At 41.1% G+C, this 18546-nt stretch overlaps 2 protein-coding genes across 9 annotated transcripts in view; both read left to right on the top strand.

Annotated features, from left to right (window-relative positions):
* Positions 1–9652, top strand: part of PAK1 (p21 (RAC1) activated kinase 1) — a 137660-nt gene extending 128008 nt beyond the window's left edge. For all 8 annotated transcript variants that reach the window (XM_053924676.2, XM_053924674.2, XM_053924675.1 and 5 more), the window contains exons 14-15: positions 4877–5014; positions 8310–9652. In XM_053924676.2, the coding sequence (XP_053780651.1) occupies positions 4877–5014; positions 8310–8396 (225 nt within the window). In that variant the 3' untranslated portion in view covers positions 8397–9652. The remainder of the gene's footprint in view (positions 1–4876; positions 5015–8309) is intronic.
* Positions 9653–10462: 810 nt separating this feature from the next.
* The window catches only part of GDPD4 (glycerophosphodiester phosphodiesterase domain containing 4), a 100302-nt gene continuing 92218 nt past the window's right edge, over positions 10463–18546 (top strand). Inside the window, exons 1-2 of the mRNA XM_053924432.2 lie at positions 10463–10483; positions 11432–11577. Coding sequence (XP_053780407.1) covers positions 10463–10483; positions 11432–11577 — 167 coding nt within the window. The remainder of the gene's footprint in view (positions 10484–11431; positions 11578–18546) is intronic.

Here is an 18546-nt window from a genome sequence, read left to right as displayed (position 1 = left end):
ACAAGTTGTTTGGGCAGAAATCTGAAGAAATAAAGGAGGAAGCCACGAGGTTAATCTAACCTAAGAGTTTCCCAGGAACCAGGCATACTGAAGACTTGATTTGAGAACATGCTTGCTGTACGCAGGGGGAACCAAGGAGGCCAGAGTCTCAGAAGTGAATAAGCAGGGTGGAGAATGGTAGACAATTTCACAGAACTAGCTGGGAGCCAGATCGGGTAAGACCTTCTGGCCATTGTGTAAACTTGGCTTTTATTGTGCCAGAGATTGGAAGGCAGTGGAGGATTTTGAGCTGAGGCATAACATGATCTGATTTATGTTGTAAAAGATCATTTTGGCTGCTTTTATGGAAAATAAACTGAAATACTGTTGTGGTCGTTCAGTTAAAAAGTGGTGGCTTGAACTATATTTGTAGGAGTGGAAGTAAAGAGTGGTTGGACTCAGGAAATATCTTGCACATAAAGCTGACAAAATGAGTTGGATATTAGAGAAAGAGGAATCAACAATGCTATAAGATTTTGAGCCTTGATTGCAGAAAAAAATTGAGTTGCCATTTACTGAGAAGGTTGAAGAGCAGGCAGTTGGTTTTGAATGTGTTAATTTGAAGTGTTTATTAGACATCCAAGTGGAGATACTGGGTAGTGTTGGCATTTGAGTCCAGAGTTCAAGGGTGAGAGGTCAGGACTGTAAATGTAAATTTATTAGTAGGCAGTATATAGGTGGCTTATTTAAAAATCAGAGCTAGATGACGGATGAGATCACTCACCCAGGGAGTGAGTTTTGAGTACTGAGCCCTGGGGTACTCTTGTGTTTGAGGTTGGAGAAACTAGCAATGGAGACCAAGGAGTTGCCTTCCTCATAGGAGGACTGAGAAATACGTGTTCCGGAGACCAAGAGAAGGAAGTGTTTCAAGGAAGATGTATCACATATGATTGATAGGCTGCATGTATTAAGACAGAAATAAATGTTAGATTTGCCAGTGTCAAGATTACTAATGACCTTGATGATCAGTTAATTAGTAGAGTAATGGGCATGAAAGCCTAATTAGAGTAAATTCACAGGAGTGGAAAAATAAGAAGTTGAGATGGCATGTATAAGCAATTGTTTTTTTTTTAAGGAGCTTTTCTGTTAAAGGAACAGAGAAATTGAACAGTAAGTTGCAGTGGAGTTGAGGGAGGGTTTGCTTTTGTGAAGATGATATAGCAGTTTGCATGCTGACGGGAACGACTTAATGGAAAGGAGGAAAATGGTCATCTATGAGAGAGAAGTTGATGTCTGGAAGGGTGCTGTTCTTACGTAGATGAGATGAGTGGAATCCAGTACTGAGTTAAAGAGCATTGGATTAGTGTAAAGACAATTTATTCATTGTAATAGGAGAGGACACGCTAAGTGTATGAATACAGATGCAAGTAGGGTGGTCATTTTGGTCATGGGTCAATGTGAAAGTCATTCTGATTGGCTTTATTTTTTCGTTTATTCCAACCTCCCATCCAGTGCAGGAATTCCCTGTGTGTCGTTGCTGATAGGTGGCCGTCTAATCTTCACTGGATACCTCTTACTGGAAAGTGCTTTAGTGTGCCACATTGAAACTACCCTTTTGGTCCCAGCTTTGCCCTCTGAATCCACATACCACCCATCTTTCCCACCTCAGAATGACCCTGAAAATGACAATTAGTATGGAGTGATGGAAATAAGACTGGGTTATGAGTCAGAGCACGTGAACTCATACAAACAGCGCCATCCCGGGCCTATCTCTTTATGTTTCTAGACTTTATCTGTGAAATGGGGATGATAATTCTTGTCGTACCTATTGAGGTGGCCAAAAAGTCTGTTTAGTTTTTTTCCGTAAAATAAAAGACACGTTTTTCATTTTCACCAATAACTTAATTCATTTCGATATTTTGAGTATGTTGGCTGTCTCCCACATGGCATAATGTTGATTGTTCTCAATATCTTGATTTGATTGCTATCAACTCCAACTGGTAAACCATGGAACATTGTCCAGAGAGAAATCTCCAGCACGAAACTTTGCAAACCACTTTTGACACATTCCATCAGTCACAGCACTTTCTCCATACACTGCACAAGTCTTTTTTTTTGCATTTCAGTTGCGTTTTTATCTTTTTTTGAAATAATAAAGCATCATATGGAGAACCAAGATGGCGGCGTAGGTAGACACACTGCGCCTCCTCGCAAAACCAGAACCGACAGAGAATCAAACAGCAAGGGGGACCAACACCAAGGAAACAGAAAATAATCATTCATCCAGACTGGTAGGAGGGGCGGAGACGGCACTGGGGTGGAGAGGACTCGCGTGGCTGTGGCGGGACTGAGACTGGCGGAGTGTGGGACAAATGGCGCAGGCAGTCCGAGCACTAGCAGACCCTGCGGTCCCACATTTGCACAGATAAACCCAGAGGGCCGGACTCAGAGTGGCGGAGAGTGGGGCAGGCAGAGTGGCGGGTAGCACATTGCGGCACCACATTCGCCCACAGATAAACCGGACGAACGGCGGGCAGAGAAGCAGACCGCTGCGCAACCCAGGGCTCCAGCTCGGGGAAATAAAGCCTCAAACCTCTGATTGAAAGCGCCCCTGGGGGTTGGGGCGGCAGGAGAGACTCCCAGCCTCACAGGAGAGGTTGTTGGAGAGACCCACAGGGGCCTGGAGTGTGCACAGGCCCACTTACTCGGGAACCAGCACCAGAGGGGCCCAGTTTGATTGTGGGTAGCGGAGTGAAAGACTGAAATCCGGAGGAGAGTGAAGCGGGCGCCATTGCTCCCTCTCGGCCCCGCCCCCACGTACAGCATCACTGCGCAGCGACCAGCATTACCCCACCCCGATGAACACCTAAGGCTCCGCCCCTTAAAGTAACAGACGCGCCAAGACAAACAAACAAAAAAAATGGCCCAAATGACAGAACACTTCAAAGCTCCAGAAAAAATACAACTAAGCGACGAAGAGATAGCCAACCTATCGGATGCACAGTTCAAAGCACTGGTTATCAATATGCTCACAGACTTGGTTGAATCTATTCGAAAAACAGATGAAAAAATGAAGCCTATGCTAAGAGAAACAAAGGAAAATGTTCAGGGAACCAATAGTGATGAGAAGGAAACTGGGACTCAAATCAATGGTATGGACCAGAAGGAAGAAACAAACACTCAACCAGAAAAGAATGAAGAAACAAGAACTTGGAAAAATGAGGAGAGGCTTAGGAACCTCCAGGACACCTTGAAACGTTCCAACATCCGAATTATAGGGGTGCCAGAAGGAGAAGAGGAAGAACAAAAAATTGAAAACTTATTTGAACAAATAATGGAGAACTTCCCCGATCTGGCAAAGGAAATAGACTTCCGGGAAGTCCAGGAAGCTCAGAGAGTCCCAAAGAAGCTGGACCCAAGGAGGAACACAACAAGACACATCATAATTACATTACCCAAGATTAAACGCAAGGACCTACGTCCAAGATTACTGTATCCAGCAAAGCTATCATTTAGAATGGAAGGGAGGATAAAGTGCTTCTCAGATAAGGTCAAGTTGAAGAGGCTCATCATCACCAAGCCCTTATTATATGAAATGTTAAAGGGAGTTACCTAAGAAAAAGATCAAAAATAGGAACAGTAAAAATGACAGCAAACTCACAGTTATTAACGACCACACATAAAACAAAAACAAGAGCAAACTAGGCAAACAACTAGAACATGAGGGTTGTCAATAAGGGAGTGGGAGGGGGAGAGTGGGGTAAAGGTACAGAGAATAAGTAGCATAGATGATAGGTGGAAAATAGACAGGGGGAGGGTAAAAATAGTGTAGGAAATGTAGAAGCCAAAGAACTTATAAGTATGACCCATGGACATGAACTATGGGGGGGGAATGTGGGAGGGAGGGGGGTGGGCAGGATGGAGTGGAGTGGGGGGGGAAATGGGACAACTGTAATAGCATAATCAATAAATATATTTAAAAAAAAAAAAAAAAAAAAAAAGCATCATATGCCAAAAATGTTGCATATTTTCTTCCCTCTTCAATCTTTAAAAGGCTACACAAAAATTCACCGATTTTGATTAAAAAAAAATGCTGCTATGACAGCTGTCACAATACAACCTAATAAAATTGTTTCAAATGAAGTTAAAGACAACTAAGTGGTACTAGAGTCATCTTATGGAAAAAACCAAACACACTTTTTGGCCAACCCAATATTATCCAGAGTCACTGTAGTCATTAAATGAGATAGAGCTTTGTAAGGACTTCGTGAATTAAAGTGTTAAGTGCTTGAAAAGGCTTAGTATCACTCTGATTTTGTTGTTGTTTTGTTTTGTTTTGTTGTTTTGCCTTTCCCAGGAGATGCTTCACATTAGGCGACTACAAAGACAACAGTGAAACAGGTTGCTGCTTTGTAGCACACTTCCTTTTCGTATTCCTTTCCTGCTGAAAGAGAGCACTTCTTAGATGTCTGAGAAATTATTTCTGAAGGCACCAGTAATAATTTCCGCCAGCAAACTGGCAGATGTTTAACTCATCAGCCTAAGTGAATAATAAACCCCATAGATCTGTAATTAAGAATAATAATCCTTTGGGTCTGTAACACACTTCATAAGTTTACAAAGCGCTTTCCAATATACTATCTTATTTTATTTTTACAGACCTGGGATACGCACTATTATCATCCCTATTTTACAGATGAGGAAGTTGGAAGTTCACTGGTTTGCATGTGGTCACGTGGCTTTTAAATGTTAAACCTGATCCTTAGGTCATATTCTTTCCAGTATACCAAAGCTGCCTGTGTGTGTCTAGAGGCGTAAAGCAGCTGACCGTATTTCCAGAGCGCATGTCTGGAAACCTCTGTTGGAATGTAAGGTGATTCTCCATTTGTGTTGCCAGGCCTTGTACCTCATTGCCACCAATGGAACCCCGGAGCTTCAGAACCCAGAGAAGCTGTCGGCTATCTTCCGAGACTTTCTGAACCGCTGTCTTGAAATGGATGTGGAGAAGAGAGGTTCTGCTAAAGAGTTGCTACAGGTAACGCTCCCTATTCGGGGAAGCACCTGATTCTTGAAATCACTAAACCAAGCCTTTTTTGCTTCATTTCTGCCTGTGAGGTACTGTGAGGTTATTATAGAACCAGGCTTCTCTCCTAACCCCATTCTACACTCAACCTATATTCCTAGGTCCCTGACCTTAATCCTGGTCCTTTGTTCATATTATTCCCTTAGGCTCTTCTTCAGCCTATTACAATTCTCCATTCTCCTAGGCTCTGCTTAAAAATCTACTCTCTGAGCTCCTCTTGAACTTTGCCTGTATCTTTCTTTAGCACTTGTTTGGTTCTGCCTGATGTGACTAGCAGAGTTTGAGTCTTGGGGAGAAGCAGCTCTCTGACAAGCAAATATTACAAAGTTATATTTTACTGAAAGATAAGCTCAAAAGATGCATTTTCAGTAAAGGTTATCAGAGGACATACGTTTAGGAGGTAGTTAAGAGTTCAGCTTTTCAAGTCTTCCCAGTTTCTTTGTTGGAAACCCTCTCAGATGGTGGCAGTGATACTCTGTCGGGCTTGGGAAGCCTAAAGTAGGGGTTTTACCAAGTCTTCCATACTACTGCCTGTTTAATCCTTAATATACAGCATCATTATTTCACATGGTTGCAAAAACTACCTTTAAGCAGGCCACAATATTTGTGTGTAACATTTATGTTTCAGGTACAATTTTTTATTACTAGCGCATTTTACTATATTGCCATGGTGATTTAATAATAAGTATTGTATACTGTAACTTTATGGCAGTGATTAATCTGTAGGCAGGCACAGCCAGTTATTTTTGTATCATGAGGACCAAGAGCAGCTCAGCAGGGCAGGGCAGAGCAGGACCTACCGCACTGCCCTGCATTGAGGTTAGTTATGATCATCTCTGTTTCTCCTGCTAGATTATAACCTCCATTTTATTGATCTCCAGGTCTCCTCTTGTACCTAGGACCTAACTCAGAAGAGGTATTCAGAAAAAAAATTGTTAAATTGACTGGGCTTGCTTAAAATATTTACCTTCCTTGAAATGTTACCCTCTGGAACATATTTCGCACGGCTTTGTCATTGGGGCTACTGGTTAAAGAGCACTGGTCTATTAGATAGGAGATCTTGGTTCTGCCGAGTGTAATCAATAGTCTCTAGGATCCTTCGGGTCTAAAAACCCCTTATAACAGGCAGTGCAAATAGGGTTCCTTTGCCTTTCACATGAGGTTTGTTCTGGAAACCCTAGGCATTGGGAAATGTGCAGATACTATGTCAAGCCTATGATTGGTGAAGATACTAATTAGGTACCAAATTATAGTTATTGAAAGATTAGTGCCCCCTAGAGTTTTCTTCCTGATATGATAACTAATATAAATGCATTATATTGAATCTTTACCATACTTTATAATAACCCCGAGAGTTATAGCTTCTCTTATTCCCATTTTTACATGTGAGAAAACTAACGATTCAGATGTTTAATAACTTTTCTATGATTATAGAGCCAATAAGCAATGAATCTGGGATTTTTAACCTATGTTTTTAGGCTCTTCAGTTTGTGTATTCTTGGCCACTGCGCTTTTGCCTCAAAGAGCGTTAAAACTGGAAGAGACTTAGAGTTTATCTAGTTTACGTTATTCACTATATAGAGAGGGAAAGTGAAGCCTCCCAGCTGGGTGTTTGATCATGCTCCTTTCTCAACTCAGAGGGTTGTAGAAACACGTGATCTGAGGACATTGGCCCTTTAACTTGTCACTGTACATCGGAAATATTCAAAACCACGACTTTCAGAATCTAAAATAATGAAAGCTTCACATCTATTTCTTCTGTGTAAACACATGTGTGGATAGAAGAACATAGGATGTTGGAATTCATATCTGCATGATTGAGCCAGATCTCTTATTCCTTTCATAATAATAGTCACTTCTATTCTCAGTACCTCTTTATCCTATCTCTGTCCAGAAGGCAGCTGGAGCAACTTTTAGCAAGGAATATATATTTATGCCTGTGTGTGTGTGTGTATACACATATACAACATGATTTAAAAGGGACTTCTAAGGATGGCAAAAAAATCAAATATGCAAATGATTTGAGTTAAATAGTTTTGTTTAAACCTCAGATTTGGTTCTTAGCTTCCCAGTAGTCAGGACAGAAAAGGGAATGTAACAAATAGTTCCTGCATTTCTTATCAAATGGAAGAAACATCCCCATTTTCAAGACACGAAGATTTTTCACCACTTCAATGTAAGAAAAATCATTTTTAGTTAAGAGGCTTTGACTTACGTACAGAATTATTTTTCATAACAGTTTTACTGAAAATATAGATGTAGTTTGCATATGGTGTTTTCTCCACAACAGTTTTCTTTGATAATTGTGGGTGTGACCCAAAGTACAGCCCAGTGCAAGTGACTTGGGAAAGGACCAAGCTAGCGACCAAGTCCTCGCTGAATTAATTAGCCTAACTGCACTCAAGGAGAGCTCAACAAACTGAGGTCAGTGCTCCTGGAATGCAGTATTGTGATATACCATCAAGTCAATACCTTCTCCCAGAAGTAGTAGTTATTCTAACTATCACTAGTTTGGTCTTAACCTAATATAAGATGAACTCTGTTATAACTGGCTTCTTTCACCCAACTTGTTTGTGGGGTTCATCTATTGTCAGTGTATCAATTGTTTATTTTTTATTTCTGTGTCATTTTCTGTAGTATTTTATGACTATAACATTTTTCACTCTTCTATTCTCTTGGACATTGGGGTTATTTTTGGTTATGACTATTAGAAGTAAAGCTGCTGTGAACATTCTTGTGTGTGTCTTTTGGTGGATACACAGAATCCTTTCTCTTGGAAATACACCTATGAGTGAAATTGCGAGGATTTAGAATGGATTGTGTTTAGTTGAAGGTAGATGCTGCCAAACAGTTTTCCTAAGTGGTTTATCTTTTTTTTTTTTTTAAATCCTCACCCAAGTACATGCTTATTGATTTTAGAGAGAGGGGAATGGAGGGAGAGAGAGGGAGAGATGCATCGATGTGGAAGAGAAACATTGATCGGTTGTGTCTCGCACATGTCCCGACTGGAACTGAACCCACAACCTAGGCATGTGCCCTGATCAGGAATCAAACCCGTGGCCCTTCTGTCCACAGATGACACTCAACCAGCTGAGCCACACAGGCCAAATGTCCCTCAATTTGGGGATGATCTAAAGCTCTCCAGGTAGCATCTTGTGCAAACAAGGATGCCGTTAACATCTTGTAATGGTTGCTGAGGAAGACTGGTAAATAGTAATGTATATTTTGCTTTTTTTTTCTTTTCTAGCATCAGTTCCTGAAGATTGCCAAGCCCCTCTCCAGCCTCACTCCACTCATTGCTGCAGCAAAGGAGGCAACTAAGAACAATCACTAAAACCATGCTCACCCCAGCCTCATTGTGCCACGCCTTCTGTGAAATTAATGCTCATTTCAGAAATTCCAACCCCTGATGCTCTCTCTTCCTTGCCTTGCTCCTCCCATTTCCTGGTCTAGTGCTCTCAAGACTTTGATCTTTGAAAATCATGTGCTCAGCATTGAAGAGAACTGAAACTGACTGATCAGATCATGGCCCTCTGAATAAGGAATTTCCTCCCAATTTGTTGATGTGAAGATGGTTTATGATCAGGCTTCTATGAATAAACTCTTGGACTCCTATTTCTACATAGCAAAATCTTCTCCACACACAACCTCCCCAAAACCCCAACCAATCAGTTTTTGGCTATGTAAATTTTTGGCTTCGTAACAGTATCAATTTGTAATTGATTGAAGTTTCTTTAGTGCTTGATTTTCTGTGACTGAACTGCCCAAACACCTTATTGTACTTGAAAGTGGGAACAGCTTGTGGAATGACATGGTGGTTGATAATCTATCAGGGACATGAAATGGCTCCGTTTCCTGGACCGTGACTATGGCACAGCTGACCCTGACATGGGAGAGAGAGCTACCATGTTTTTCTTTGTGTGTATTTCTAGCAGCTATTTGGGAGGATCTTGACCCAGTAGTGTTCCCCATGCTATTTCTTGTGAAATGGTCTTGGCTATGTAGCAGCTTTTGACTCCCTGCACCCCTTAGGCTGATGCCCCCATTCTTCCTTGTTTAGAACATTGAGAAGTTTCCTAGGGCATATCCTGGGTGAGAACATTGTGAGAAGTCAGGAAAAAAAAATTAGCTGCTTTCAGAACAAGCCTGGACATCAGCACCTGTCCAGCTACATCTACATGATATATTAATAACTCAGTCTCTTTTTTCCTCTTGAGGTAAGGAGCTCAAAGATTAACTGAGATCTTCTGATGGCCTGAATCTTTGGGTCAAAGGGAAGGATCTCCAAATCTGAGACTAATGTTAGTTTTGGATGGATTTGGTGGCTTGAGATATCTGCCAGCTATGAGGGGACCCTGTTTTTACAATGCATGGCCAAGCTCTCTGCAAATGGAAATTCTTGCACTGGGTGTTTGGGATGTTTGCTACCTCCTGCTATCTTTGTGTTTTTTGGTCCTCCCACTGTGGTGGGGCCCCTGGCCAGCATTGTGGCTTGTCATGTCAGCCCCATTGGTGACCTTGTCGTGCTCTGAGGTATCTCTGCCTCTGCAGCACAGGTTTTATTTCCTTCAATAAAACGACATGAAAATACTCGGAGTATATGCCTTTCTTTCTTCCTTCCTCTCCTCTTTTCCTTTTTTATTTCCTAGTTTTTCATTTTGAAATAATCTCAAACTTAACAAAACTTAAGAAAAAATTATACATATTTTTCTTCTTGAACCATTTGAGGTTAAGTGCAGATGAAATGCCTCTTTATCACTATATACTTCAATATGTATTCTTTTGAAACACTTTTTAGATATAAAGAGAAACGGGGCAAAATGTTTGTATATTATAAGGTATTGGCTCACGCAGTTAAGGAGGCTGAGCAGGCCCGTGACCCGTGTCCAAAAGTTGGAGACCCAGCAAGGCCAGTGGTGTAGTTTGGAAGTCTGACAGCCAGAGAGCTAATGGCGTAGATTGCAGTCAGAGTTTGATGTCTGAGAACCAGGAGCACCAAGGGCAGAAGTTCAGTGTCCCAGCTCAGTAGTCAGAAAGCAACCTTCCTCCACCTTTTTGATCTTTTCAGGCCCCCAACTAATTGGATGATGTTCACCCACATCAGGGAGGGCCATCAGTCCATCAGTTCAAATGCCAGTCTCTTCTGGAAACACCCTACAAACACACCCAGAAATAATGTTTAACCAGAAACTGGGCACCCCATGGCCCAATCAAGGTGACACATAAATTTAACCATCACACTCCCCAGCCCCTCCTTCAGGTGAAGGAGGTAACTAAGTGAGCTGACAGATCTAATGCTATGTGGTTATGGCTTTTAGGTCAAGGGGTCAATCTATTAAGATTGGTGTCCCCCAATACTGCTTTGTGGGGAAAAAAATACAAAGGCACAGGAGATCCTCCATGCGGTTACTGAAAGAACAAGTACAGTTGGATTGCTTATGTGTGAGACAGAAGGAATGCTAGATGATGGTGTGGAAGTGATGCGATTGCAAAGGTAAACTGGTTAGTCTGACGAGGCCGGATGTTAGCTGATTGACCCTCTACAATCTTATTAGAGTTGTCTGATTAGTTGGATGTGCAAACAGAAGCATTAGTGGACCTGTGAACTTTCCAACACTCAAAGCATTATAGGGATGGCTGTTTACTGCTGGGATATCTAGGCATCCACTCAGATCGTGGAACGCTCTTTATGCTCAGGCAGCTTAACAGCATATTTCCATGCCTTTTAATGTCCAGAGAGTAATGGAAACAAGAGAACTCTGAAACTCTCTACTCGCAGACAATTTGCTGCTTGTCTAATTTTATTTTGGTACTGAATATACCCATATCCTGTGTGTTAGTTTTCTATTGCTATGTAACATTACCACAAACATTATGGCTTAAAATAGCACAAATTATCTCAGAGTTTCTATACATCAGAGCTCTGGGCATAGCATGGGTGGATAGCATGCCTCTTATTAGGCTGAAATCAAGGTGCTATCTTAGACTTCCGCCAAGCACACACTACAAGGTTCTATCTGCTCTCAGCCATCTCTTAACCCAGGCAACTGGATATAAGGATTTAGAGCTCCGAACTGAGGCCAGAGCTAGAGAAATAGAGGAATCAACGATTGAGAAATGCTAAAACAGACCCATTTTTCAAAGCAGGCTAGGAAAAATTAAAGGCAAGAAAAAATGGTAAAAAAATGAGGCAATCTATGAACAACCAAGCTACAAAAAATAATGCCTGAACTTAATGATGAACAAGGAGTTAAGTTTACACTTGTTATTTTAGTAAGGACTGAAACAGAACAACGCAGAGACACACTCTACAAGCACAGTTCAAAAGCGCCGCTCCGAGCTGAGGTTGGGGGTGGGCTTTAAATTCAGCCCCTGGAGCCCGAGGCCGCACCTGAGGCCACGCCCCGGCCACGCCCACCCCGGGCGAGCCCTTCGCCCCGCCTCCATCTTGAGAGACGAGACGCTGGTCTGCGCCAGTGCGAAGTCCAGATTGGCCTTCAGCCTTTGGCGTCTCCGTAAGTAACGTGCCCCCGTCCGAGCTTCCCGCAGAAGCATCTCCCGAAATGGGAGCTACGGTCACATTATCCAGTTGGCAGCCAAACCCAGGGCACGTGGACCAGCCGGGTCACCGGGCCGTTGAACCTGGAGGGCCATTACCTGCAGGACCCCCTGGGGGAAGCCTAGACCGAGGGGCTTCCACGGGCGCGGGTCCCCCTGGCGGCAACGTCACGGAGCCCCGCACACCCGGGGCTGGCCTGCGGGTCGGCTCCCCCTGAAGTCCCCGCGGCACCCGCTCGGTGCCCACAGCCCAGCGCCGCGCGTGGTTCAACGTCTGAACCCCGGTGTCGGCTGCAGTCCGTCCGCTGTGCGAGGCCGAGGGCGGGAGGCCGAGTCTCGTGGCGGCTCCGGGCCCTGCCGGGCGCGCCCCGGGTTCTGGCTTTGAGCCGGCTGTGGGATGTGTGGGTTTGGAGATCGGAGGAGAGGTCTGGAGGGGAAACGGTGTCCATTGATTTTTCCGTAAACGTCACTGGATTTTCGGTGTGCACTTGGCGACCCCGGTGGTAGAGTCGAAGTTAAAGGACCTGTGGATTAGGGGGACGTGGTCGAGGTCATGATTCTGGTTAACACGCCGCCTGTCATTCGGTACTCACGCCGTTCACCATCCCCCTTCACAGAGCGTGTGTTCAGAACATCCTTCTTTGATAATCCGGTATGTGCAACATAAACACCAAGTTAGTGTAGTTTGATTATTAATCAGTTCAAACATTTTCCCCATTTTCACTGTGAGCATTTTACTTGGACCCATGGATTTATTAAAAAAATGTTTATCTATGGAGGTTCCTCAAAAAATTAAAAATAGAACTACCTTATAAGTCAGCAGTTCCTCTTCTGGGTGTTTGTCAGAAGAAATACAAAACACTAATTAAAAAGGTATATGCATCCCTACGTTCATTGCAGCATTACTTGCATTGGCCAAGATATGGAAGCAACCCAAGTGCCCATCAATAGACAGTTGGGTAAAGAAGATGTGATATTACTTGGCCGTAATAAAGAATATGTTACCATTTATGCCAAACGGATGGAGCTAGAGGACATCATGCTAAGTGAAATAAGTCAGACAGAAAAAGACAAATAGCATATGTTTTCATTTATATGTGCGATCTAAAAAAAAAATAAACAAAACACAGACTCATAGATACGGAGAATAAACTGATGGTTGCCTGATGGGAGAGGGTTGGGGAGCTGTGTGAAAAGGTGAAGGGATTAAGAAATAGAGATGGGCAGTTGCAAAACAGCCCCAGGGATGTGATGTACAACACAGGGAATATAGTCAATAGTGTTACAATAACTAGGTGTGCGGCTGGGTGGGCACTAGAATTACGTGTGTGGTCACTGAAGTTGTAGAAACGTCTAAGCACTGGGCTGTATACCCGAAACCAATGTAATATTGAATGTAAAGTGCAAAAGAAAAATAAAATTTGTAAAAATAATGGGTTTTAATTTTCAAATGTGGAATTTTCTTTTTATGGATTTCTGGTATAATTGCAATGTAGTAGAGAATATACTCTTAAGATTTCAATACTTAGAAGTTTATTAAAACTACTTGTGTGGCTCAATACATCATCATTTTGGATAAATATTGCATTTCCACTAAAAAGAATGTACATTCTGCAGTCATTGAGTACAGTGTTTTATAATTGTTAGTTAGATTACTTTGTTAATCAAGTTGTTAGAATCTTCTATATCTTTTTAAAATTTATTTGTAATTGTACTTTTTCCATTACCATTTCTCCCCCTCACACCTCCAGCCAACCCCACAAGTGTCACACTGTTGTCCATGTCCGAGAACCTTTTTTTCTTCCTGATCCCTTTACCCACTAACCCCCCAGAGCTGTCAGTCTGCCCTCTCTCTGAGTCTGTCTCTATTTTGCTTGTTAGTTCAGTTTGTTCATTAGATTCCAATATGAGTGAAATCATATTGTATTTATCTTTCTCTGACTGGCTTATTTCACTCAGCATAATGTTCTCCAGGTCCATCCATACTGTCACAAAGATTTTCTTTTTATGGCTGAGTAGTAGTCCATTTCATAATTGTCCCATAGTTGTTTTATCCACTCATCTATTGATGGGCATTTGGGCTGCTCCCATATCTTGGAGATTATAAGTAATGCTGCAATGAACATAGGGGTGCTTATATTCTCTCGAATTAGTGATTTCAGGTTTCTTCAGGTATATTCCCAGAAGTGGAATCACTGGGTCATAAGGCAGTTCTATTTTTCCTTTTTGAGGGTATCTTCATATTGCTTGCCACAGTGGCTGCACCAATCTGCATTCCCACCAGCGGGTGCAAAAGGGTTCCCCTTTCTCCACATTCTTACCAGCACTTATTGTTTGTTGGCTTATTGATGATAGCCATTCTGACCAGTGTGAGGTGATATTCTCACTGTGGTTTTAATTTGCATCTCTCTGTTGATTTGTGATGTTGAGCATCTTTTCTTATGTCTATTGGCCATCTGTGTGTCCTCTTTGGAGAAGTGTGTGTTTAGGTCCTTTGCCCATTTTTTAATTGGATTGTTTTTTTGTTGTTGTTGTTGAATTTTATAAGTTCTTTATAAATTTTGGATATTAATCCCTTGTCAGATGTGTCAGCAAATATGTTCTCCCATTTAGTGGGTTGTCTTTTTTATTTTGTTGATGGTTAGCTTTGCTCTGCAAAAACTTTTTACTTTGATGTAGTCCCCTTTTTTTTTCTGTTCATGGATAGGAAGCATTAACATTATTAAATTGTATATACTACCCAAAGCAATCAATAGATTCAACACAATTCCTATCAAGATATCAATGATGTATTTCACGGAACTAGAACAAACATTTCAGAAATGTATACGGAACCACAAAAGGCTCTGCATAGCAACAATGATCTTGAGAGAGAAGAACAAAGTTGGAAGAATCATGCTACCTAATATCAAACTATACTATAAGGCCATAATAACCAAAACAGCATGGTACTGGCATAAAAACCGACATACAGACCAGTGGAACAGAATAGAGAGTCCAGAAATAAACACACGCCTTCACAGTCAATTGATATTTGACAGAGGAAGCAAGTACATACAATGGGCTAAAGATAGTTTATTCAATAAATGGTGTTGGGAAAATTGGACAGTTATGTGCAGAAAAATGAAACTAGACTACCTTCTCACACCACACACAAGAATAAATTCAGAATGGATTAAAGACAAACGTTAATCTCAAGACCATAAAAATCCTAGAAGAAAACAGGCAGTAAAATCTCGGACATTGCTTGTAGCAATATTTTATCTAATATATCTTCCCTCAGCCAAGGGAAACAAGAGTATCTGCTATACCTTTGACTTTTTTTATCTGTTTATTTTATCGTTTATTGAGAGAGGTGTGCTAAATCTCCCACTGTGATTGTGGAGTTGTTTTTTTCTTCATAGAGAGGCTATGTGGATTGGGTGCTGATAAATTGAAAATTCTTTTTACAAAAACTCATTTTCATCATTATGAATGTACCTCTTTGTCTCTACTAATGCTTTTTCCCCTCAAGGGTTTTTGACCTGCTGGTAATAGAGTGAGGTATGGCCCCAACTCTCACCCTTGCTTTAATACACCCTTTGTGTTCACAGCCTTTGCCATGTAACTTTATGATGCTCTCCTACCACGACTGGACCAGCTCTTCATTTTCCTTTGCTTCATGACATCCCTTGAAGTACAGGCTGTAAATGGCCTTGCACCTGGGAACTTGCTTCCTTGGACATTTTCCATCTCCATGACAACACACACAGGGTAATCTGGTTGAGTGACACCCAGAGCAGCACTAGGTCACAGGCGGTCATAGTGGCTGAGCCCAGTCTAGATCAGCAGAACAGATACCGTGTTTTGCCACGTATAATGCTCACACTTTTGCCCAAATTTTTGAGGGAAAAATAAGGACGTGCATTATACATGGGTAGTGCCTAAAATACCGTATATCTGTTCTTGTGTTTTGTAGTTATTTGTTACTTAAAATTTCTTGTACCATAATATGTTAAAAGTGCTATAATTCCTTTATAATACAAAAAACAAATATTTAAACATAAATAAATAAAAACTGAATTAAAAAATTAAAATGAAAGGTTTTTTCCTGAAACTTTGGGCCAAAAGTGTGGGTGCGCATTACACATAGCAAAATACGGTAATCATTCAGCTCAGGTATGTAAACAGTAAACGCTTATTTTTATAGGTGACTGAGGTTTTGTCTTTGGTTGGTACATGGCATTATCCTGGTAATGCAGCATTGATAAATACCATATACAAGGTGCCTCTCTTTTTCCATTCTTTCATCTTCTATCTTAAACCAACCTCTTGCAAGGAGCACATGGTAGGTTTTGTCTTTTTAATACAGTTAGAAAATTGTTGTTTTTTTCTTCTAACTGGACCATTTAGTCCATTTACCTTGAAAGGGATTACTGATATATTTAGGTGTAAATCTGGCATTTACTATTTGATTTCTTTTTGTTTACTGTTACATGTTCCTTTTTCACTTTTTTCTTGTTTTCTTTTGGATGGAATAATATTTATACCATATTTTTCAGACTATAAGATGCACCTCCCCCCAATTTGGGAGGAAAAATGTGAATAATTTCATTTATTCTGTGAAAAATGCCTTTGGAATTTTGATAGGGACTGCATTGAATCTGTAGATTGCTTTGGGTGGCATGGACTTTTCAAAATGATTGATTTTTCCAGTCCATGGTATATCCAGCATGGAATATCTTTCCACTTATTTGTATAATCTTCAATTTCTTTCATCAAAGTCTTATAGTTTTCAGTGTTCAGGTCTTTCACTTCATTGGTTAAATTATGTTTAAGTATTTATTCTTTTCAATGTGATTGTAAGTGGGATTGTTTTCTCAGTTTCTTTTTCTAATAGTTCATTATTAGTATAAAGCAATGCAACAGATACCTGTATGTTAATTTTGTATCCTATAACATTACTGAATTCATTTTTTTCCAATAGTTTTTTGGTGGTTTTCTGTATATAGTATCATGTCATCTGCAAACAGTGACAACTTTACTTCTTTCATTCAGATTTGGATGCCTTTAATTTCTTTTCCTAATTGTTGTGGCTAGGTCTTTAAATACAAGATTGAATAAAAGAGGTAAGAGTGGGCATCCTTGTTCATGACCTTAAAGGAAAAGCTTTTAACTTTTATTTTTTCCAAGAATTATTCTTTTTTAAAAAATATACTTTATTGATTATGTTACTACAGTTGTCCCAATTTTTCCCCTGTTGCTATCCTCCACCCAACAACCCCCATTCCCTCCAGCAAACCCCCCCCACCCCCCCCCCACCCCCGCCGCTTTTGTTCTTCTCTGTGGGTCATGCATGTAAGTTTTTGGCTATTCCATTTCCTATAGTGTTTTTAATATCCCCCTGCATGTTTTGTACCTACCAGTTATGCTTAATCTCTGCACGTTTCCCATGCCCCCCATTCCCTCTCCTAATTGGTAACCATCCAAATGATCTCCACATCTGTGATTCTGTTCCTGTTCAGCTTTTTTGCCTAGTTTGTTTTTTAGATTCAGTTGTTGATAGCTGTGAATTTATTGCCATTTTAATGTTCATAGTTTTGATCTTTTTCTTAAATAAGTCCCTTTAATATTTCATGTAATAATGGCTCGGTGATGATGAACTCCTAATTTAGCTTTACCTTGTCTGGGAAGCACTTCATTTGCCCTTCGATTCTAAATGATAGCTTTGCAGGACAGAGTAATATAGGTTGTAGGTCCTTGCTTTTCATCACTTTGAATACTTCTTCCCAGTCCTTTCTAGCCTGCAAAGTTTCTTTTCAGAAATCAGGTGACAGTCTTATGAGAACTCCTTTGTAGGTGACTATGTGCTTCTTTCTCTCTTGCTGTTTTAAGATTCTATCTTTATATTTAATCTTTGGCATGTTAATTATGTGTCTTGGTGAGGTCCTCTTTGTGTCCATCTTGTTTGGGACTCTCTTTGCTACCTGGACTTGTATATCTATTTCCTTCACCAGATTAGGGAAATTTTCTTTCATTATTTTTTTCAAATAAGTTTTCAATGTCTTGCTCTTCCTCTTTTCCTTCTGGCATCCTCATGATACAAATGTTAGTACATTTAAGGTTGTTCCAGAGGCTCCTTACCCTATCCTCATTTTGGGGGATTCTATTTTTTCTTGCTGTTCTTATTGAATGTTGTTTTCTTCCCTATGTTCCAAATCACTGATTTGATCCTCAGCTTCATCCACTCTACTGTGGATTCCTGTACATTTTCTTCATTTTGCCTAGTGTAACCTTCATTTCTGATTGCATCATTTTTATGCTGTTGAAGTACCCAGTGAGTTCCTTGAGCATCCTTATAACCAGTGCTTTGAACTCTGTGTCTGATAGATTGCTTATCTCCATTTTGTTTAGTTCTTTTTCTGGAGTTTTGTTCTGTTCTTTCATTTAGGCCATGTTTCCTTGTCTTCTCATTTTGGCAGCCTTCCTCTGTTTATTTCTATATATTAGGTAGAGCTGCTTTGACTCCCTGTCTTAGTCACGTGGCCTAATGTAGAAAAGCATACCTGTAAGTTGGGTGGGGCAGAGCCTTCAGTAAGCGCTAAGGTAGGGTCACCTGTGGGAAGCAGGTGGATGGAGTCTCAGATATGATGCTGCTGCTCTGTGGCTCTGTGGCTTTGTGTTAGGGAGTGCTTAGGAAAGGATCAATGGGTGCTTCCTTGCCTCTGGAGTTTTGTCCAGGAGGAAGTTGTCCTCTGGTACTTCTCTTTCTCCCCATATGCCATTGGTGCCCTTCAAGCTCGAGCCCAGAGGGAGTGAGTCTCAGTAAGTCCTAAGTCCATTGTGGGCCCCTTTAAGAGGAGATGCCTGAGAATCCTGCAGTTTCTTCCACTGCCCCAACCTGTACTGGTTTTTACAGTCAGAAGTTATGGGAATTTACCTTCTTA

The sequence above is a fragment of the Desmodus rotundus genome, chromosome 5 (genome assembly GCF_022682495.2).
Source record: "Desmodus rotundus isolate HL8 chromosome 5, HLdesRot8A.1, whole genome shotgun sequence".
NCBI lineage: Eukaryota > Metazoa > Chordata > Mammalia > Chiroptera > Phyllostomidae > Desmodus > Desmodus rotundus.
This window is presented reverse-complemented; position numbering and strand designations above follow the sequence as displayed.